At 37.5% G+C, this 23,136-nt stretch overlaps 1 protein-coding gene across 14 annotated transcripts in view; it reads left to right on the top strand.

The window, feature by feature from the left end:
• The window catches only part of MBTPS2 (membrane bound transcription factor peptidase, site 2), a 43,404-nt gene that overhangs the window by 5,445 nt on the left and 14,823 nt on the right, over nucleotides 1–23,136 (top strand). For 11 of the 14 annotated variants that reach the window (XR_008576866.1, XR_008576865.1, XR_008576862.1 and 8 more), the window contains exons 2-9: nucleotides 251–399; nucleotides 2,111–2,249; nucleotides 6,760–6,863; nucleotides 9,265–9,392; nucleotides 13,224–13,342; nucleotides 14,285–14,465; nucleotides 16,944–17,038; nucleotides 18,940–19,135. Coding sequence is in view for 4 of the 14 variants with exons in the window: in XM_054823970.1 (XP_054679945.1) it covers nucleotides 251–399; nucleotides 2,111–2,249; nucleotides 6,760–6,863; nucleotides 9,265–9,392; nucleotides 13,224–13,342; nucleotides 14,285–14,465; nucleotides 16,944–17,038; nucleotides 18,940–19,135 (1,111 nt within the window). In the remaining 10 variants the exon portion in view is untranslated. Of the gene's footprint in view, nucleotides 1–250; nucleotides 400–2,110; nucleotides 2,250–6,759; nucleotides 6,864–9,264; nucleotides 9,393–13,223; nucleotides 13,343–14,284; nucleotides 14,466–16,943; nucleotides 17,039–18,939; nucleotides 19,136–19,265; nucleotides 19,331–23,136 lie in introns of all 14 variants that reach the window. The other 3 variants (XR_008576867.1, XM_054824014.1, XM_054824025.1) reach the window with 1 other exon arrangement.

The raw sequence follows: 23,136 nt of genomic DNA, 5'->3' as shown, positions 1-23,136 counted from the left end.
CAAATAACACTGGATCCCCAATCTCTCTTGCAATCCTAGAACTGTTGCAACTTACATCAAAACAGTGGCGTAACTTTTTCACATTATGTGTCACGCCTACCTATATGTCAAAATATAAATAATGTGCAGGACATTTACCTGAAATTATACATCTGTTTTTATATAAAACAGATCACATTTACCACTTGGTCACATAACACAAAATCTTCCTAGAAATTTTTGGTCAAACTGATTTTCCATTGTTTTGCAGTCATCCAGCTCTCTGAAGGCATCTTATGAAGACTGGCTGCTGACATACGGCTTGAGCATCTCTCCTTTTCACATGCGATGGCAAACAGCTCTCTTCAACCGCCAGTTCTACAACTGGGGGAGATGGAAACCCAGATTTCTGTATTTATGGTATAAATTCAGGATTTTTTTTTCTTCTGTTAAATACAGAGTCAACAGCTTAACCACATCTGTGCCTTTCAGCCTTAAAGGTGCAGCGGATAGACATGTTTATTTCACTAGGCTAATGATAAAACCAAATTAGTGTGGTTGCCATAATTGTACCGTGCCAGTGTAAGTCTTTCTTCTCTGCTAAAAAATCCACAGCTGCAATATTGGTTGCATATTGAGATACTATAAAACTAGAAACTGTAAACTATTTTTACCTATGGTTTGAACTAGCTGTTACATGTAATGCTGTATGCAGAAGTAGGTCTGAAAGCAGCTTCTCATGTCCTGTGTCTGCCCAGCACTGTACACTGAGCTCTCCCCTGACCACTAGCGTTTACAAAGTATTCAAAGACAGTTGTGTCCCTGTTGTCAATCATTGCCCAGTCGTTCAGCTACTATACCTGCTCAGAAGTGCACCTTCTTTTATCTGCCTGCATTGTTCCCTACTAACATTGCGCAGATTGCTGGGAATGGGTACATAAGCAGGGAGGTTAGTATGTGTGCTCCTGGACTGATTTAGAAAACTATTGCTCGGTCGCCTTCCTAGCATTACTCTATAACTGCTCTGAAAATATAAAATGAGTAAGGTTTTAATTTCTTTTCATTTCCTGTATTGCTACCCTCAGTGAGACAGTAATAAAAGAGAGGTCTTGGTTTCTCTTGTGTGTAATGATTTTACTATTTCAGTCTCAAATAGTTCTAGATTGATCACAATTTTTAATGCATATAATTTATTACAGTATAATGTTTCCACCAGTCTCTTTAATTAACATTACAAGTACATGTTGCTTAAAATAAATCTACTAATTCCCAGTGAGCTTCATTTAGGATGGTAAGAGAACATTTATGGCATTGTGAGAGGAAGAAGAACTGGTAGTGAATTGAAGTGTTTTAGCTAGAAAATAAACTTTGTCACATCCTTCAACTATTGAACAGTGTAAAAAAATAAAAATAATAATAATGCTGAATAAAAATTCACCACTAGGTGTACTGATGGGAATTGCAATGATTTTCAACACTGATTTTAATGAAAATTAAATTGGTGAGAAGAACAATGTGTTTTAAGTAATTGATTTAATTGTTTTTAATCTGGTCTTCCAGTTGTACCTTTTAGTTATTCTTCTTTAGAAAAGATTGAGTCTCATTTATTGTTCTTTAGCACTTTTTATTATTTGCAAGGAAGATGCAAAATTTATTGAAAAAGCTTATATAAATAAAAACATACGCTACCCCATCATTTGATTCTGGTCTCTAAATACGCCATGGTGTGGTGCGGCATGGTAAATTATACATTGTTAGTTATGTTTTTGTATTCATAGTTAATGGCAAGTTACATGTAGTGGGCAACTGTATAAAATTTAGAATGTGTAAGAACAACATAAAAAATATTTTAAAATTAATCAGGATGTGGTTTGGATGTAAAACATTTATTAACCAAGGAAAATATTACATGTTATTAGCCAATGTTTTTAGTATATGTTATTCTTGTTATTACTTGTTATTAGTTTCCTTTAGCTAATATTTTTGTACGGGTTTGTTGATACATGAGTGGTAGTAGCATCAGATAAGTTTTGCCCTATGAGTTTGGTGTGCTAAAGCAGTTATGCATCCGGAGAATATACCCTGTCTTCTTGGGGCTATGCATTGCTAAACTATTTGCTTCTCTTTGTAGGTTCAGTGTAGGGATGGTGTTTGGTATAGTTGCCATGTTTGGCTCTGTTATTCTTCTCGGAAAGACACTGATGCAAACACTGGCACAGATGCTCACCGAGGCACCGAAAGCCCAGAATGATCGTATGCTGCAAGTTGTGGTAAGTGTTTTGTCCTCAGGTCTTTGCTTGAGAGTTGCGAACTGACCTTAACCAGCTTCCTAATGGGGTATGTGATGCTAAAATCCTCCCATGCAAGAATAACCTAACTCCTGATATTCATCTACATAAAAATTTGCTGGTTTGTTATCAGGCTTAAAATGGGGAGTGGAGGTGGTAAAAGAGGGGAAGACAAATGAAGTCAAACATGTGGAAGAGTTTATATTAGAAATTCTCAGGAGTGAGAATTGGCTAGTAATTTTGAAAGGCCCCAAATTATCATAGTACTAAGAATACAAAACAGAACTAAGAATTTGCCTCCTCTGAGCTGTGCAATGTAGAGGTACTGGTGGTCTTAAAGTTTTCAGAGCACATCCATAATCCACAAGAGGAGAGGAGTTCTAGTTCAGTTATTACAATACAAAACATCAGTGGAAAAGGAAAGAAGTGTAAAGAGCTTTATGTGACAGTGGAAGCAAAGATTCATTAGTGAGGAGATGGCATATTTTTTGATTGTTCAAGGACATGTGCCCTAATTTACAGTGTAAAATTGAAAGTGCTTTTTCTGGCAGTATCTAGTCAAAGGCCTAATAACAATGTATTTAATTGTTTTGTGGATTTCTGATGCTGGACAAGACATTGTATGGTTTTAGAAAGGAATGTATTTCACAGAATGGGAGAGATTACAAATGCTGTCTTTTTTATCTCTGCGCGAGGCAGTAATGGAAGAACTGACATTGCCTTTCAACAGTGTTAACCTGGAAGGATTCCTAGCCACACTTATTTCCCCAAGAGTGTTATCTGGCCCAAATGTGTGGTCATTTTCCAGAAATGCGGAAAGTCCTATAAGATTGCTCTGCTTTCTGCTGCATGGCTTAGAGCAAGGGTGCCCAACCATTTTACTCTTTCTAAGTACTCAGCTAGTCTAATGAACACAAGTTGGGAATTGCGTGCTGCCATGATAGGCCTTCCCGTAAGTGCTGAAGTGACTGTGTGCAGCTAGACTTAAAACATTGCATGAGTGCAGGAAGCCTGATCATTAGCGTGTGCCATCAACTCAGTTCCTTTGTGATGGTTTAGTTCTGTTTCACACGTGCAGGGTGAATATAGCAAATGCAGTATGTGTTGGCAAAAGCAGGCAACAAGACCTGGGAGAGACCTGCAGGTACTGCCACTGCAGTCACCCAGTCCACAGCCTGCTCCTGGGTTACCTCCAGAAGCAGACAGTGCATCCAGTAGAGCACAAGTTTAACACGAGACAGAAAATTTTTAATTTACATGCCAACAGGGTCTATCCTAAGCATGTATGTCTATTGCATTCTGGAGTAAGAAAAGCCTCCCTTGTATCTCTCTTTTCTGAGATCATTATAAGGATCTATCCACTTTTGTGACACCAGAGTAAAGTGGCCGTTTGCGATATATTGCTCTTTGAAGAAAATAACATAGAGGCAACCAAAGTAAAGATGAGCCTTTGGAATTAATCTGGTGCGAATTTGACCTATGAAAGCAGAAATCTAGGATAATGTTTGCAATTTCAATGTGAAACTGATTCCTCAGTGACTGTCTGCTGGCAATATCACTGCATTCAAACCAAAGACAGAGTGGTTGTCTGAAAAAGATGTAATTTATAGGGATAATGTAATGTCATGTATGGGGATACGGGTACTTTTCCTGAGTTGGCTTGTGGTTCTCTTTCTATCCTACCTGATTCTTTCATTTCTGAATGGTCACAGTTCTATAATTCTGCCTTTAAGCAGTTTCAGTATTCTTTTTGAGGGGAATGTGCTAGCATAAGTTGACAGAAATGTGACCCATGTGTGGTTGCAAAGAGGTGAAGAACAAGTCAGGAGGACCTTCTCCTCATTTAAATTTGTTATTTCTATTTGACTGCCCAGAGGACGGTGAGTTAGTTCTTTTGAAAAAAACAACAACTTTTTTTTAACTCAACTTTAGCCTGTGGCATAAATCTTTTTAGCCTTTGGCTATGGAGAGAGAGAGAGAGATATATATATATAGAGAGAGGGAGAGAGATACAGTTCTGCTTATGTTTTATTGATTAAGATTTTTGTCTCCTCCTTCTTTTATTCAGTCATGTACTTTATTTAAAATACCTATCTGTAGGTAACTGGCCTATTTTTCTTCAGCTGCCCCCTCTTGTGTTGGTTGCCTATTGACAAAAGTGGGAAAGAGGCAGATCGGTAACTAGTAAAGGATCTTCTTTTACTAAAGGCATTTCCAGAAGACCGTAAAATAGATGTCAATGCTTATTAACAAAATACTGCTATTGATTTCAGAGCCCTTCATGAGAGTTAGCTTCCCTTTCAGGCTAGCTTCTTTGACGTGAAGTCTGAAAGCATCTGGTGCTGTGTTCTAACAGGCTGTGGTCATGGTGGCATTAAGATGGCAACTCTGGCTATTGCTGTCTGTCCTCCCATGTGCCCAGGGTGGAGGGCCACTGGCAGCACCAGTTATCTGATGCATTAGTGCCACAGCTGGTGCTGTCATACAAGCAATGGATGCTTAAAGAATGAAGAGCAGCTGTCTTCGTACAGTGGGGTACCATAGTTGTCCCAGTTAAGATAAATATCTTGGTCATGGTCACTCTCTGGACAGAATTTGTGAAATGATTCACTTTAACGTTAATGAAAATAGTCTTTTGAAGGATTTCTTTTAGCTAGATTCTCTCACCAACCTGTTGTAGAGTTCTGCTGCATGGATAGGTGAATGCATATAATTGAGGAATGTACAGGACTGAACGAAGGTAGAATCAAATGAGATCTGCTCAGTTGGATCTACAGCCTTTTGTGTCCCACAAAGGTAGTTTTTTAGAGAGTCCTATAGACAGGCCAGGAATTTTTGCCCATAGCATCCCTTTTCTGCCACTGGATTGCAATTCAAGCTGCATTCACATCAGCTGTTAGTGACTGTAGTGGAGTGCACCCTGCCTCAAGCAGGGACAACTGTGGAGCAGACAGAACTGTCCCAGAGCAAGCAGCAGAAGTGACCTTACCATCCCACTGCAGCACGGCAGCCGCGCGGGGACAGGAACTGAGCAGGGAAAAAGAGGAGATTGCAATAGCCAGCAATGTGCTCTCATGGCCAAGAAGGCCAATGGTATCCTGGGGTGCATTAAGAAGAGCTTGGCCAGCAGGTTGAGGGAGGTTATCCTCCCCCTCTATTCTGCCCTGGTGAGGCTGCATCTGGAGTTCTGTGTCCAGTTCTGGGCTCCCCAGTTCAAGAACGACCGGGAACTACTGGAGAGAGTCCAGCGGAGGGCTATGAGGATGATGAGGGGACTGGAGCATCTCCCTCATGAGGAAAGGCTGAGAGAGCTGGGTCTGTTTAGCCTGGAGAAGAGAAGACTGAGAGGGGGATCTTATAAATACTTAGATATTTATATCTAAAGGGCGAGTGTCAAGAGGATGAGGCCAGACTCTTCTCAGTGGTGCCAAGTGACAGGACAAGGGGCGGCAGGCACAAACTGGAACACAGGAAGTTCCATCTCAATATGAGGAAAAACTTCTTGACTTTCAGGGTGACTGAGCACTGGAACAGGCTGCCCAGAGAGGCTGTGGAGTCCCCTTCTCTGGAGATCTTCTCTGCACAATCCTGTGCAACCTGCTGTAGGTGATCCTGCTTTAGCAGGGGGGTTGGACTAGATGATCTCCAGAGGTCCCTTCCAACCCCTACCACTCTGTGATTCTGTTCCTCATTCTCTGACTCGTGACTGCTTTGAAGCTCATCTGGAAGCAGGTGCTATCTCATGACTGGTGCAATAAAGGACTTGGGGAGTGGTGGGAATCCACAGCAACAGGAGGAATGTGAGGGGCCTGCATATTATGTCTTGCATAAATTAAAATTGTATGCTCACTTCAAGTGCTGTTTTTTTAAAGGTTAAATTGCTGTATGTAGACTGCCAAAACTTGAACAATAGACAAAAGTTACCCTTTTTTTGACCTTGTAAATTTGGGATTGTCTTGTGATTTAGATGGGAGACTGACAGTTCCAGCTGTAGACTCATTTTTTGAACTTTTAGGGCTCACAGTGTTTTCAGTGCCATACAATTTTTAATTTTTCTTTTTTTGAAGAGTGGATCTCTCTAGGTATATGACTTGCTACAGTAAATTGTAAACTAATGCCCACAGTTGCCAAGTCTGTTTCATTTGAGTGGAAGTCTGTGTACATTTTTACAAACCTCTTGAGCTTAATATAGTGTAGGACACATTCGGTCAGGACTGTGGGGAATAAGTAGGGCAGGGAGAAGGCTTTTGCGCCTGGAGAGCTTTTCAGCCTTCCACAAAAGAATATATGTTTAATATATTTTAAAATACATTAAATAAATTGGGAGAAGAAGTACAAACTGATAGTGCCACGTGAGAACTGCCCCTGTTCTGTTCTGTTGTGGGTCTGAAGAAGCTGAGTGAGCGCCGCAATTTTATGGACAGAATGATTTGTCTTTGTACCTCTTGGTTTCCTCTTGTGTTTTGTTTTGTTGTCATGCCCACATCAACAGGTGCCTGGTGTAAATTTGCCTGTCAGCCAGCTGACCTATTTCTTCTCTGCAATCCTCATCAGTGGTGTGATACATGAAGTCGGCCATGGGGTGGCAGCTATTCGGTAATACAAATTACTTTTCTCTTACTATGTGCCAACAAAGCCCAATATTCCAGAGAATTTACTTACAGGTGAATGTTGTTAGCATTGCTTCAGTTTATCTGGAGAGGCTGTTTATTCTGTATTTCATAGCTTCCTTAGATTTTAAGTTTGAAAGGGTGTACAATTAAGGATAGAATTTTAATACAGTGTCTATTCTACAGATCATGAGAAAGGACTTCTGCTTTGCAAATATGCCACACTGCATTAGGTTTAAAATAGTACTTCTTCTAAGTTGGTCCTGTTTTTCATACAGCAATTGCATTTCTGCAGCTGTGGCACTTGAAGAGGACCCGTGCGCTATTGCACAACTGTACTTTTAAAAAGATTTTAAATTGATTTGTTTAAACATAGCTTGTGAAATAGTGTGCCAACAGGCTGAAGCAGTAACTCAGTCCGATGTGATTTGCCCCTATTAATCTCAGTGATGTGTTAATTTTGATCAAAGATGGTATTTTTAATGTCACTTAACTATGATGATTACTTCACAAAAATGTTATTTGACATGGTTAGTCATTACTGTTAAATAACAGTCCAGCATAAGAGGGTTAAGTGGTGGTTACTGGGATTGATACTCAGGTGTCCTCTGCACTTCCTCTGGATATCATCATTATCTGTCCCATGAGCATGAAGCCCTAAGTTGTTTCTCTAATTTTCTTGAGTGTAGGGAGTCCTGACTGCATCTTAACCCATTACTACCTTTTTTATAACCCAAAAAGTTCTCAATTAAAGGGGTGGCTTGGGACCCTCTATGTTTCATACGCTCTGTTTGTCTTTCAGCTTTTTCCCCCCTAATATTCACAGGGATTTTTCTGTGGAGGATGAAGCTCTTGCTTATCCCACCACAGGAAGAAGCAACAAAATTTCCTTTCTCACAATGCCTTCACATGCTGCTGGCTAGCTGCGGAGAAGCCAGGAGTAACTATAGAGCTCTTTTTAACCAGAGTGAATAATTCTTATACCTTACTGATGTGGTATCTTCATTCAAGATCTGGAGCAAAGGCTCTAAATATTCAAGTGTGGGTTATGTTTTTGTCAGAAAATTAATTCCCAGCTATTTCCAGGGGAAAAACAGTTTGTCCAATATACACTGCTGTTGCTGCTGCTGTTTTCTGCTTGTCCTCTTTTCTTTATTTTTTTTTTTTTTTAAGCTCCTAGTGCAGGCTGGGTTTATAGTGCTGTTAGGGTCAATCTTCAGGGTTTAGGCTTTACTAAATAGTTCTGCTGTGGGCAAATGTTATTATTCTGGCAAATCACTTTGACTCCCTGAAATCTAATACACTTTTACCAACTTCCATTCAAGATAGTATTGGCTGTGAACTATAAGAGCTTAAAATATTTGAGCCTTAGTTTAGCCAAGGCTTGTGCCAAAAAAGCCATTTTCTTCTTCCTCTGTACGTCCTACCCAAGTCATGAAATCATGTATATGTATGAGACTGCCTGTTACTAATTGATATCATGGGTAGGTCTGATGACTTAACTCTAGGGAATGATTGTATTACTTCATTGATTAATTTGGTATAATTCTGTGTCTTCTTTTATTGTATATGCACAATAAATAAATAAATGTGAATAAATAAAATACTATGCCCAGTCTGCTGTCTCAGTAAAGATAGGGGATTAGCTGATCCATGCCTGGTTTGTCTTGGAACACAATTGTCTTGGAATAACAATTGGAATGTAATTGTCTTGGAACATGATTGTCATGTCTCTGTAAGTCCCTTATGAAATTTCTAGCTTCATAAAACCTTCATGTGGTTATTCCAAAAAGAGCTATTTATGACAGTGTCAGCTACTAATATATTTAAATAGCATTTGTCCCTTTAACCTCTTGACCTGTTTTCATTTTTTCAGATGACATTTCCCTCATTTTTGTTAGTTTACAATTTACTCTAAATTTCATTTAAGAGAAATTATAAATTCCAGAAATCTATAGGTGTTTCTTTAAAAGTAAAGCAATTGCTTCTTCCAGATAATTTTTCATAGATTTGTTTGAAACTGTGTCCTACAGGCTGCCATTTTTTTACTTAAGAGAAAAAAATCTCCCAAATGTTAAACTATATGTTGACTTGAAAGTAGGTTGGGGTTTTTTTTGAGTATTTTATGTGTTACTGTTACTAGGAGACAGAAAAGAAGTTGAACTTATCCTTTATTTTTTACCAGGCTCACAAATGTGTGCTGCTTAAAAGTGGCAACTACTGCAGAAAACATCCTTTAGTTTAATTAACTTTCAATTATAAGTTACTTTTATCAGTATAATTTTAATTGTTCTCCCTGTCAAAAATGTGTGCTATGTGGAGTCTCTCCGTTTATCATTTGTTTGTTTACAGTAACACCACTTAATTTTTCTTTTCTTCTTTTTAAGAGAACAAGTACGATTTAATGGATTTGGGATTTTTATCTTCATTGTCTATCCTGGAGCATTTGTTGACCTCTTCACAACCCACTTGCAACTGATCTCTCCAGTCCAGCAATTAAGGATATTTTGTGCAGGTAATAGTTTGTACTTTTTTATTAAATCTTTGCTTAGCACAGTTACTTATTCTACAGGCATCATTTGTGAATCCTTGATGGAGAATTAAAGGTTTAAAATGAAGAAGGACAGAAGCTTCTCTTTTACCTAGAGGTGATCCTTCTGTTCTGAACAGAAATTGTGATTTCAGAAAATCATTTGATCATTACTGTCCATATTGTGCTGTTTTCTGGAGGAGAGACATCAGTTTCTAGGAACTTAAATGAGTACCTGTTTCATGTCATGAAAAAATGTTATTATATCCTAGATCTGACTCAGAATAGTTGTACGTAAGAAATTCCAATTGTGTGGTTGGGGAAAAAATGTGGTTTCTGACCTTCGTCTCTCATTAGAAAAAGCCCTTACACCAGTGCTCAGGAGCAGAAGTTCCTCTGTCCTTTTTTTTTTTTTGGGGGGGGCATATTGTATGGCCTAAGTAGCAAAACCTTGGAGCGCACAAGCTCAAAAATACTCAACCAGAAGACTGGTGGTATGGGAACATGACTTGCTGTCACACGTGAACACCCTTGAGCAATTCAGTACCATTTTCTGCAATAGGAGCAATCTGTTATGTGATTTTTCAATAGCATTGGGAGCGGTTTTCAGTGACAAGTGAGTCATGTTGTTATACTGGTCACTGTGTTTTGATGCTGCCATCAGGAGGAAATAAAAGCTAAAACACAAACATCCAAATAGAATCCCAGCTTATGGCTCCAAATAACCTCCAAATTTTTTTTTATTTGATGTTTTTTGGTCTCTGGCTACTGGGAAGTAGAGCCCTGTTGCTGTGGGAAGTTAGACTGAGACTGTGTTATGCTACCTGAACCACTTGTATCACTGATTTCTAGAGACAAAAGTTCCCAAACTACTGAAACAAAGATAGAAAAGTTAACATCTTGGTTTAGTTCTTGATACTGATGATTTTCTATCACAGGGGACGGTAGGATAGCAGCCAGCCTGTTGTAATGTTTAGATACTAACATTGTTTCTTGAATATTGTAACTAAAACATTGTATAGAGAGTTTTAGGCTGGGCATACAGAAGCTTTTAGCAAAGCATATTTCCAAGCTCTCATAAATCAAGTAAATGATGATAAATGTCAGGTAAGTAAATATATCTATATTCCAAATAACCTAATGAACTAAAATCATTCACTGCCATAGGCTAACTTTTGTGAAGCCGGTTTCTCAACTTAATCAATTTCCATTTCCAGCTACTGTGAACAGAACTGAAAGGGAAAACACACAGATTTTCAAAGAGAGGTTGCTTACATACATTCCTGAGAAATCATCAAGAAAAACAAGATTATAAGCTGTAATGGAAAATAATTGCTTGCATGTTTTTGGTGACAAGCAGACACCTGTAATAATTTTTCATGTTTCTTGGGAAACCTGAAATAGGGGAATACAGGGTAGGAACAAGCATGTCGCAAGATTGGTTAGCATCAATGGCTTGTTACCAGTTAGGTATAACAAATATATGTATTTTTTTTACAGCTAATGATAAATATGTTTCAGAACTAGGATGTTTGATAACGATAAAATGTGATATTCAGTAAACTTTACTCAGTTTTTCCTAACTTTCAGAGCAGTTGAATGAACCTGTTCTCAGTGTTCTGAAGATCTGAGTTTACAGAGACATGCTTTCAGATTTTTCTATGGCAGCTAAGTAAAAGAGCTAGAGTAGAGAACGACACTGAATGTTCCTTTTGTAGTTCACCTATACTCTGGAGATTAAAGAGTATATTTGTTGTACAGCAGATGGCATCATGAGTTCAAGAATAGTGAAGGAGTGCTCTTGTAAGATTTGTGATTTTTTTTTGCATTAATTCTATGCGTAGTAGATAAAAAGTGCTTCTGTGCAGCACTTTCTTATAATTAGTTCAAATATTCACATTATTTTTTGAGGTCCTTTTTAATACGTTTTGTCTTGTCCTTAAGAGAAAAAAGTTAAAGATTTTTAAAACATTATTTTAAGGTCTTTTAAGGGTGGTGTAAAGTGTCCCTTTTTAAATATAAGGAATTAGGTATCCAAGGGTGAGGCCGTTTTAATAAAATGAAATTGATGGTATACTCAGCAGTGTGCCTCTACTGGTATTCTCATTTTGAGCCTGTTTATTTTTCTATGGATTGCCTGGGATGAATTTGAAGCCTTTCTATTTTAGACTTTTCTGCTGTATTCCACATAGCAAACTGTGTAGATTATGGTATTAAGACCCATGTTTTCCTAGCTGTTTGAAAGTATTCCTTGTCACCCTCCAGCAGTTCCATCACCTCTTTTTTTTTTTCTTTTAATTTTTTTCCCAGTTTACTTTCTCTAGCAGCCATACTGTTACAAAGGAATTTTGTTTCTGTCTTAGATTTTGATCCTTTCTTAAGCTGGAAAAAATAGTTTATTTTTAATATTCAAAGATTAAAACAATTAAGTTAAAATATTTACTTAATACTTTTGGTTTTGTTGCACTTGTATGTGTGCGGTGTACGCGTATGTGTGAGATAAAGAGAACTGCATGCTGACATATTTCATCTACCTGATTGCCTTTCAATTAGACGATTAAAAACTTACAGAAAGAGAAATCACTTTAAGAAGCGTCTACTAGTGGAAATAGTAACAAACCCTTAGTTAAAGTACTCCAAAAATGTGTCTCATTTCTGCAGCATCAGAAACATTGTAAAAGAAGACCAGATGACATGTAGAGATAGCCAGGGGAAATAAGAGTTATGATTCCTGTATTATATACAGTGCAAGAAAGATAGGTTTAATATGTTTTTAAATATATTTACTTCGGTTCCTGTCCTGTAACTGTACTGTAAATATAGAATTGAATCAAACATCTCTTAACAAGATGAAGCGCTATAAGAAGGAAATAAGGAGTCTTCAACATGCAAAAATTTTCCTGCATTGGTCATACAAAATGTTTGTCCAAGAACACAATTGAAATGAGAAAATTTGTGTAGTACTGGATGTTGAAGAAAGCCAAGCGTGTCTTATGATAGCGATTCATTTCTTCCTGTGGAGAACAGCATACTATAAAGATTTCAGTTGAAAATATGTTGCCCAGAATAATGTGTCAGGAAGTGCTGATTGCACAACTTAATTTCTTGATGTGGTTTTAGGTCGGGATTTTCTTGTAAAAGAAGCCTTTTTTCAAATAATTTTCTCATCTTGTTTGGCACATATACATGCAATTATTTTCATTCATATAATGGAGATAACCATGAAAAATACTGAATTGCACCTAAATTTCATCTGTCTTGCTGACTAGGACAAACAGTATTTATTCACATATAAGCCCATTGATTCAGATTTTTAAATTCAACAGTTTATTGTGGTAGAAGGTGACAAGTAATAAATTTCCTTCCACTAGTTTTTTAATATTCATGATTGATGACAACTCTGTAGATAGAAACTGTAGTTTAAGAATTGATTCAGAAGCCCAGTTTTTCTTCTGGATACTCTGCCCACCACATGCTACATAGAAAAGTAGTGTTATGTGATGAAATATCACTAGGGTAGAATGACACCTTAAAAATGGACTTACGACTTCCCTGTCTTTTCTGATAGTATAATTCTCAGGGGTTCAGAGGCTTCTCTAAAACTCCCCTACAAGTGACATCATAGAAACTTAAGTTTGTAAAGTAATATATGTATTCTTCTTTCATGCCGATGTTCACAAATTAACTTTTCATCCGTTCTTACAGTAATTATTTCAGGAAAGTTAATTAGAAGGTAATTGTAGAATCTTGCATTTCAAAAACACCTTTTTGTTATTAGTGTTTATTTAGAAAGGTGATTTTTTTCCTTCTTTTTAGGAGTGTGGCATAATTTTGTTCTTGGTGTTGCAAGTTTCATGGTTTTGTTTCTGCTGCCAGCCATTCTTTTCCCTTTCTATTACACGGGTGTTGGGGCACTTGTTACTGAGGTCGCCGAGGTAAGAAAAGATCTTTACTGTTTTCATCTTATGTGCTTTGTGACCTGAAATTTACCTGTGTCTCTTATTATCGCAGTCAAATTTGGTCAGTGCAGCATTCTACAGAATCTAATACATTGCACTTTTTGTCTGCTTAAAGTTTCCTTCTCAGTCTCATATTTTTTAGTATTAGTAAATGAAGGAACATAACATGAATAATTATAGTCTACTCAGCATACTATAAAACTGTTTAGACATTTGAGATGAGTTTGCAGGCTTATTTCTGTGGGGTTTTTTTAAACTTCTTTTCAATATTGGCACCAAGTAAATCTACTGGAAACTTCATTATCGCTCTAGTTATTGCTATCTGTTTTTAATGTTAAAGATTATTCTGAGCTGACTTCCTTGCTTGTTTGGTCAGCTGGAAGCAAAGTAGAGATAGACTGCTGAGTTTCTAGAAAGAACTGATTTTTTTTCTGACTTAATCAAATACAGCACAGTTGAACAGCAGAGCTGAAAAGATTCAGTCTTTCTTGGATTTAAAAGTGACCTGGTATAACTCAGGAGGAAAGTGACATTTATTATGCTTTATACCTTTGAAAGTGTAGGTACATCCTGCTTTGTTGAAAGGTTCAGGGTGTTAATTTAAGCTTCTTGAACTTAAAATGGTAGGAAAACTCACAACATATTAACTTGTATGAAAATAATTACTCAGATTTGAAGAGGTCCCCTGGAACACTTTTCTTTTTCTTTTCAATAAATAAGTTATTACTTGTACAGGATGTTGTTTTTGTAATGCTCTATCGTAAGTTGAAATAATCAGTTCTAGTGGAGCCTGAGATTTTCTGTTTCTCTGTAAATAGCATCTTAACCTAAAGATTTCATGGCAATTTGGCAGAATTGTAAACAAATCCTTGTAGTTTTAACTATAATAACATGACTGACTTCACTATTTCTTGTCAGGATTCTCCTGCCAATGGACCAAGAGGTCTTTTTGTGGGAGACCTTGTCACTAACCTGCAAGACTGCCCAGTTTACAGCGTAGAAGACTGGAATTCCTGTCTGGGAGACATTTCAGAGAAGTCACAGGTTGGCTACTGTATTAGTGTAGCCACCCTACAGCAATTAAGCTTTCCAGCTAGAGGTATGACTTTAGGTGCTCTCTTCATTATTTTATATTGTAATTTTATCATGTCTTAAAGACTATTTTGGATTTAGGATTTGTCGGTGGGGACAGATTTCTCCTAAGTCAAGTCTGCTATCCTGTCTTAAGCAGGGACCAATACACCATTCGTTTTTGTGAAATCTGAAAGTGAGGAAGAGGTAGATAGAAGGTAGAAGAATTTCTCTGGTCTTCCAGTCATCCTATACAAATATCCTGTATGATCTGAATAATAAAATTTGCCTCTTCAGGATATTGCATAGCATGGTTATTAGCAGTAATACAATTATCTCCTCTATTTTTAGTTCAGTTACATGGATCAACTCAGTGATCTTTTGCAGATGTAAATTTCGCTTGTTACCTTACTGCTTTGATCAGCATGACATTACAAATTGTATGGCTTAACCCAATGATGTGCTTTATTGTGGCCCTTCTTCTGATGTGTCTCGCTATATGGGTTTTATGTTTCATTTGCTTCTTCAACCTCACAGTGTCATTGCCCATAAACTCAGTTTTGTCTGGATCGCACATATTGCTTCTAGAAGTCAGTCTGTTTCCTTCTGTTTTCATTTATATGTTAGAGTGCTTGTTGCTGTAATGGCTTACCCCTGAGAAACAAAAAAATGAGAACTGAAATAAACTAGAACAATAAACAAAAATTAAGTAGAACAAAAAAGAACAGTCAGATTAAATTGGCTGAAAGTCTTGTGACATGCCCTGAAGCTCTCTAGAGCTTGTTTCATGCGAGGATTGCAGAGACTGAATTCCAAAGGTAAGGGGCTGCGGCTGACCAAAACCTATATGATGCTATTCAGAGCTTTAAAATTGTCAGTGCACTTTTCCATCATACTGAAAGTAAACAGGAGGTCTGCCCATGGTTTTTTTGATGCATTATAGTTCTCTTGTGAGACTGAAAAGGTTAATTATTTATTTATTTATTTTAGTATGTAAGGAAAGTAATCTTACATCTAGAACCGAGATTAAATATTTAACTGGAAACTAGCAGAGTGTGGGTAAGATGCTGCTTTTAGAGACCTGACAGTTTGGATTATCCCTCTGAAGAGGAGGGCAACTTTGCACACGCTTTCAGTTGGGTGGGGATGGCACATGAGAACCAATTCCTAGAAGCTGTAGGTATATATGCTCAGATTCTGCTGTTCTCTGAAATGCAATTTCAGAATCACGGATAATAAAACTGCATATTCTGCAACTGAACCAGTCCTATTTAGATTGAAATACTAGAGACTTAATACTAGAGACTCAATATTGCTTCCAAGCTTGGTTGCAGTATTGCGTTAACAGCCCATTGTCCCACTGCTGCATTCTAATCAGACCAGTCTGTCTGCATTTTTGGAGCCATAAGCCTCCAGCAGTGAGAAATATTCCTCTGAAATTAAATGAACTCTGTTCAGTCTCTAGCAGCTGTCATTTGTCAAAATCTTCACAGTTCACAACTTGACATAAGTACAGAATATAAATAAAAATGCATCTAGCAAATGGACCCTATTTACTTGACCATAAAACAAATGGAGAGTAAACTATTTGAGTATGAAGCAAGACAGATAACAATGCCCCAAGGACCTTCTTGACATTGAAAACACTTCTTCTTTTGGTTTTCAATGTAGTTTATAAGGAAATTAATTTTATGGTCATTCACTATTCAAAAATATATGTGGTTGCTTAGCCTCAGGGTACTTGAAGAAAGGATTGTACGGTACAGTGCTTGCACCTGTAAGCCCCAGGCATAAAGCTCCGTCTTAGTGGACTGCAGATTATGCAGTGGTAAATCAGCAACCAGTATCGCAGGCTTGATCTACCTAAGGAAGATACTGCAGTGTTGCTGTGACACAGATTCTTACAGTGGTTATTCTTTTGTGGGTTTTTTTAAAAGCTATTGTAGAGTAAGTTGGGTTTAATTCAGTTAAGGAACATCCGTACAAAGATTCTGTACAGGACTATTTAAATCACAGTTTCAACCATCATTTATTCACTGCTGCAGCCTTCAAGGCTTGGAAAGCTTTCAAAACCTGAATCTTGTAAAGGCTTTCACATTTTAAAGAGGACATTTTGAATCTTGATCGTTTCCATACCCAGTCAGTGAAATCAGTATAGTACCTGATAACATATTTCTATGCCAAACCTTAATGCAAGTTGGGGGCAACAGATAAAAGTATTTTGTAACCCACAATGCTCAGAACACTGCAGTGGTAGGTCCTCAATATCTGAAGGAGATTTATTAAGAAGAAAAAGTCAGTATGTGACATGATTGAAATCAGGTGACGGTGACGCTGTTAAAGGGGTGAAGCTTATTTTTAGTTGTGGCTGAACCACAGCTAGGCTCTGTGTAGTACTATAATTCTTGAAGGTTACAGAATGATTGTTTTATTTTATTCAGTGACTAATTTCTTTTCAGGAAGTTACTATAATATTGTTCATTTGCTCTATGCCTATGTTCTTTAGTCTATAGAAGACTCGATGGCACAGTTGAATGTTGTAGTAACAACAGCCTCACAGACATTTGCTTTTCATATAGCAATAACTTGGACAGCCACCTGGTAAGTTACTTAAACTGCTAATTCTGTTTGGTAAATCTGAAATGATTTAAATTAAATTACTAATATTTACCAACATTTATGCAGCATATTCAAGTGCTTAAGAATACTTACAGTTTGTAATAAAGGTGTATGTGTATGTTATTCTCACTATGTACAGCTTAAAACCCCAAAGTATTAGTTACGATTTTTCCCATGATCAATCAAGTAGTCTCTGGAAGAACCCCTCATTCCTTTAGGCAGAAAGACGTCTCCCCCGTTTTCACTGCTGGATGAGAATATTGGTGAGAAAACACAACTTTTGAGAACAAGGTAAAACTGCATATTTTGGTGCTTCAGTCTTTAAAGGTACTGAGCACTACAGGCAAAGCAAAGCACTGGAATATCTGTTCAGTTATTTTGTCTAATGCCAGCAGTGCTCCTCCTTAGGTTGAACTAAAAACATGCAGAAGAAGGTCCTCGAGATCGCCCAAATTCTCAAAATCAGAGCCTCTATTTGATTCCTTTCTCACCATGTTGATTTTTCTGTAACATAGAAATGTATAAAGTTTCTCCGTAGGACTTTGACATACTCTCTTCAAAATACAGAAATGTTTGTTAAAATTCATATTGATAGTGATGTAATATTGCTAACAGTTCTCTTTACAAGAAAAAGAGCACAAGCACATAGCAGTTTGTTATTGTTCTGACCTCTAGTGATAAATACCTAAAGAAATGGAAATAAGTCTGTTCCTACATCTGCCATGTTTACAGTTTCTACAATGGTAAACTTCCAGGGTGTTTTTGTGGTATTTAACCACTAAGAATTGAGCACAGACCAGCAGTTCATTTGAAATATGACAGTGGCTGGTAACATCCTGGAGTTCAGCAAGATTTGATAAATCACTACCCCACTGAGCTTTGACATTCTTAAGCTCATAGCTGCTACTTAGGAGCAGAGAAGAAATAAAAGCATCCAGAAGCCTGTGATCTTCAAGTGTCCTTAGACTGGCTGTGAGTTTTTGAACAACTATTTTAAATATTCTTTGCAGTGCTATCCAGCAGTATTTGAAAGTGCCTTCTCCCCCTCATTAGAATAGAAAGAGCTTGTATTGAGGTTAATGGAGAGTGTCTGACACTCATGCATCTACAGGGAGTGTAACTATCAGGTCAAGGAGCAAGAAAATCCTTTTCCTTTTTCTTTTTTTTTTTTTTTTCCCTAAGGCAAACAGTAGATGAAGAACTTTCCTTGCTTGTGTTTAAGAACAAAAGGAAAACTATCACAGCTTTTATGAGAGACATGAGGGGGAAAACCAATTTCCTGTTCCTTTCTGCTGTACTCTCTTCGGCCTGTGGGGAGCAAGAAAGATCTGGTCTTTCAGACTGCAGAGTGAAAGAATGTTATAGGTAGGACTTGGAACACAGCACTGCATTAAGGCCTGAGAATGGTTTCTTAGCTACCACACAGCTGGTAGGTTTGTTGGTTTGTTTGCTGAACATAAGGTTTTGTTCAGCCAAATGAGGTTTTAGATAAATGAAGACTAAAACTTCTTACACAGGTAAAGTCGCTGGCATGTCGATGCAGGCTCTGTTCATTAGAAATCACTGACTTATGTTTAGATGCCTTGATTTTTTGTTGTGCATGTGTGTACCTTTTTAAAAATAGTTAGCTTTTATTTTGGTACATGTGCACACCCTCTCTTCCACATTCTACCAAAAATGGAATGACAGGTTGAATATGTATCAGGTAGAGGTTCTGCAAGATTTGACAAAAAAACCCCCAAAATCAGATTTCAGCTCTTCATGGGTAGTAGTGTATCAGTGAGGCACTTCTTTTGCTTTAAAAAAGAATATATAGTACCTTTTATTCTGATCTGTTGGAAAATACCTTTAAATTTGATAATAATTTTAAATGCCCTTTGCAGTATGCCTGTCTGCCAGCACGAAAAGTTATTGAGGCCAGCAAAGTTTGTCGAACCAGCATGGACTGCCAGAAGGACTCTGTTCCAAGCTTTTGTGTGACTCCTTCTTTAGAGAACCAAACAAGGCTAATCAGGGTAAAACACCTACCCCATATTGACATGCTGTTTGTAGGACACCCCATGCACCTTCAGTACACAGGTTGGTATTCTTTATTAAAACAGTTTAATAAAAGATTTCTAATATGGGTTACTTTGCCTGGCTGCTTGAACAAGGTCTTGGAGCACTTGTCAGTTAACTTGTTTAATGCAGAATCCATTTCTTGTTACAGCCAGTGGAGAGACATGGACTACTCAGGCCTAAAATGAAATGTGCACAGTGCAATGATTTACGAAGGTAATAGAAACCATATGTGATATGAGATGGTTGTTTTTTCAGGAAAGTATGAAAGGGCTATTTCTATAACAGATCTCACTCAGGTTGGTCATGGGAACCAGGCATCTGCATTTTCATAACACATAAACTTCTCAAAATACTATTGTAAAATCTCTGGGGCATCTTGCTCTAACACCTTGCCTGGAATATTAGCATGACTGCTTAAATCACACCTAATATCCAGGTGTTTGTGACAGATTCCCATGACTACTGAGCCACAAGTACAATCACAACATAGTTTTTTCCTGATTATTTTTTTTATTTATTTGAGTGCCCTAAACCTATAACAGTTTAGTTCCTTACTTTGAAATGGACTACGGCTTTCCTTTAGGCAAACTTATATCCTTGAGCCAGGTATACAAGTAAAAAGTAATTCTGCTCTTGGAGCAAGCATGGAAACAATGAACAAACTCATCAACATGTCTATTTAGTAGCTTGAGTGGCATGGTGAAATTTAGCTCCAGATGGGCTTAAAAAGGTATGAAGTGTTAAACTACTGTCCCTTCCTGTGAGGAACCTGCCTGTTCCTCACATACAGCTATACCTTGCAGGGGGAGATTTTTCTTCAGACATCTTGAAGTACCTTCTTAGCAAGGCATTGTATTTTTCTGAATAAGCACTGGAATTAGGTACTTTAGAAACAGTGCTAGAATCTGGTAGTGTAAATCCATTAGCATTCTTGCATAAACTATTTTTAGGTAGTTTGTCAGTCATTATCTTTCTGTACTGGTCATATTTTGATGCTCTGTGACGAATTATTTATTTCTACTTGTTTAGACTATACGCTCATTTAAGCCCAAAATATGATCTCTTCACTTGTTATTTCTGCCCTCTTGCCATTCAGGAGGAAAACATTCTTCACCTGTGTGGTATCAACACACAGTTCTATATTTGATGACATCTACTCCAAATGCAGTAACAAATCTTAAGAATAGAGTTTAGTAATTATTTTAAGTTCCCTTTCTTAGTCTCTAACAATGCAAACTGTAGGTACTCTAGAACAATTGATATTGTTCTCTTTTCCAATATGCTGCAGCAGTGGAGTTTTAGTCAGTGTTTCCTACTGAACAGTAATTCTACAAAACAATTGAACCTGACAGTCTTTCAGAAGTCAGAAAAGAATGTTCTTGCATCTAAAGAGGTAGTTGTACTTTAAGAAGTTACTGTGTGAAAATACAATTTACAGTGTATTCACAGGAATATAATTCTGAAGCGATTTACTGTACCCTGGGAATTGCACATTGAATGTGTTAATTTGAAAGCTAAAAGCTTGACTTTATTACAAACTTTGCTGCAAACGCAACCTGTGCTCTGTGTTCCCCATGGAAAAACACGAGAGCTAAAATTATAGGATCCTGGCTTGGGCAGCAGATAGACTACTGTACCATCGTAGAGTTCCATGCATTCCAATGAAACAGCTTCTAAATATTTCAGACTTAACTTTGCACTGTACAATACTGGCTTGGGGCCAACAGGTTTGATTTTATTTTTTTTTTCCCCAAATGTGACTGATCAGAATGTGGTAACCGTTTTTTTACAGTTAAGAAAGGAAAAATAATTTCCTCCTCTACTGTGTGAATTTTGAAATAGCAGTACGTTTTAGTGAAATGCCTTATTCTTTTGTGTGATCCTTCTGCCTGCAGGAAACATTACTTTTTAGAATGGTGCTACATTTAACACACAACCTGATATGGGAGTTGCACTAGTGTGTACTATGACTTTACTTCCTCTAGAAATGTCACTAAAGTAATGTTTGAAAAACATCCTAAGATTATGCATGTATTGTTTTCTGCTTAGGCTTGCATTGTTGTCATGATAGTCCCAATTTATGGAGAAGCAGTAATAATTTCATATTTTCATTTGAAGCTAGCTTCCAGATACAATATTTTGAAAAATTTATGTCCATATTAGCTACTTACAAGAAATAGACTATACAGCTTGCTTCTATAAAAATGTTTCTGTTTCCTCAAAGTAAAATATCCTTGCAAAAATATTTTTCATTGCTATGGATGCTATATATAGCTCTTGTTTCCAGTATAAAAAAAACCACCTGTAAAGAATCATAATCCTAAATGAACTTAAGAGTGCTGGAGATTTGGCCAAAACTAAAACAGAAGGAATGATTAAGAATGCTTATTGTTTAGGATGGACACACTGATTAATCCTTTTAATTAGCATTCTCCCTGTAAAAAGTATTTAATGTAATCCAATATAAATTCATACTGTGGGTGTAATTTATGTAGTATTACTCAAGACTTTTCTTATTGCAGGCCAGTTATGCTTTAGAGGCTCTCCCTATGTTGGGAGAAGGTAAGGTTGAAATGGAGGACTCTGTCATTATTGCCATGCAACTTTGTAGTGTTTCTTCTTTATTTTGTATGGGGTTTTTTATTCCTTCATGTCATTTCTGGTATTGCAAAATCCTGGCTTCCTTCTCTGGCCCTCGTTGGTTGGGAATAATCTAGTGGCTAACGTTCATGTTTGGAATTCACACTGCTTGGGGGAACATTGTATCCCTGAATGTTACTGTATCTGCATCGCCCACCACAGATCAAAAGCTACAAGATTTCCTTCATGAAAAGAAGATGGAATTTACCTAGAAGATACTTTCCCCCAGCTGGACCAGTCTCCTACTTCTGTTTTATCCAAGTCTTTTAAAAAATAGCCACTTCCTGGCTTTGGGGAGATTTGTGGGCAACAACAGCCATAATCCCTGATGAAGGTGTCTCTGTTAGAGTCTGGTTTCTCAGTATTTCCATGCTTGTTTCCCCTTATTGCTGAGGATGATCCTTCTTTGCTTTCAATCCATATTTAAAGGGTTACATGTATAGTTCTTCTGGAGACCACATAGCAAAATCTCACGCCATACCGTCTCTCTCGTCCATAGCGTACATGCCCTTTCCCCCATCAAAAGGTTTTGAAAATCTCTTTGGTCAAGCTAGTGTCCAAATCACTTCTATTTAAAATTGTGTCTGTTGTGCATTCTTCTCAATATTTGCCAATACCGTCTAGCATTAACCAACAAAATAAGTGTTAATTCCAGGTCAAATAATTGTTTAATCGGAGTGGGAAAACAATGACTGTTTTCTCTCACCCAGTCTCATTGCTGTTCACCTCTTCCCAGCAGTGTCTTTTGAAGACAAGCCTGGAGAACATAATTTCTGTAATTCTTTTCTTATTCCTCGAAGGACAGATTTGCCTGTTGTTATTAGGTTTGATCCATTACAGCCGCTAAAATCATTGCCTCGTGTTACAGTGTCTAGAGCTCAGTCCAGCAACTTCCTGAAGAGTTTCTTTGTGTTTTGGAGATTGCTTCAGCAGCAAAGTTTGGAGTTTAGATCCATGTCTAGTGGCTGTTCTAACAAAGAGGGAAGGAGATTAGTGATCCATTCTCAATGTAGGCACAACTTGAGGTTCAGGATGGTGACAGAAATTACAGTATATTGCAGTGTGTGCCTTTTGAAACCTTTCTGAATACACTGGCTGCCTCAGCCATTTTGCTATTTTGGCTCACGAACAAGAGGTCTGATCAGATGTTCTGATACCAGCCTTCAGCCTGATGAATTGTTTACTTTGGGTATCATTTGACTTGGATGCCTCTGACTTTCTGAGCTCTGTGGTCTCCAGGATTTCTGTCTGTTATGTTCTTCACTCAGTAGTCCAACAGACTTACTTATTTTCTCTCAGTTCCCCTAAATCAAAGGTCTTTCTTAAGCTAAGTTAAGAGAGAACATGATTTTCAAGCTGTCTTGGCATAGCTATGGCCG

Source organism: Grus americana, chromosome 1, assembly GCF_028858705.1.
Source record: "Grus americana isolate bGruAme1 chromosome 1, bGruAme1.mat, whole genome shotgun sequence".
Classification (NCBI taxonomy): Eukaryota; Metazoa; Chordata; class Aves; order Gruiformes; family Gruidae; genus Grus; species Grus americana.
The sequence above is the reverse complement of the archived record's forward strand: the minus strand, read 5'-3'. Positions and strand labels throughout refer to the sequence as shown.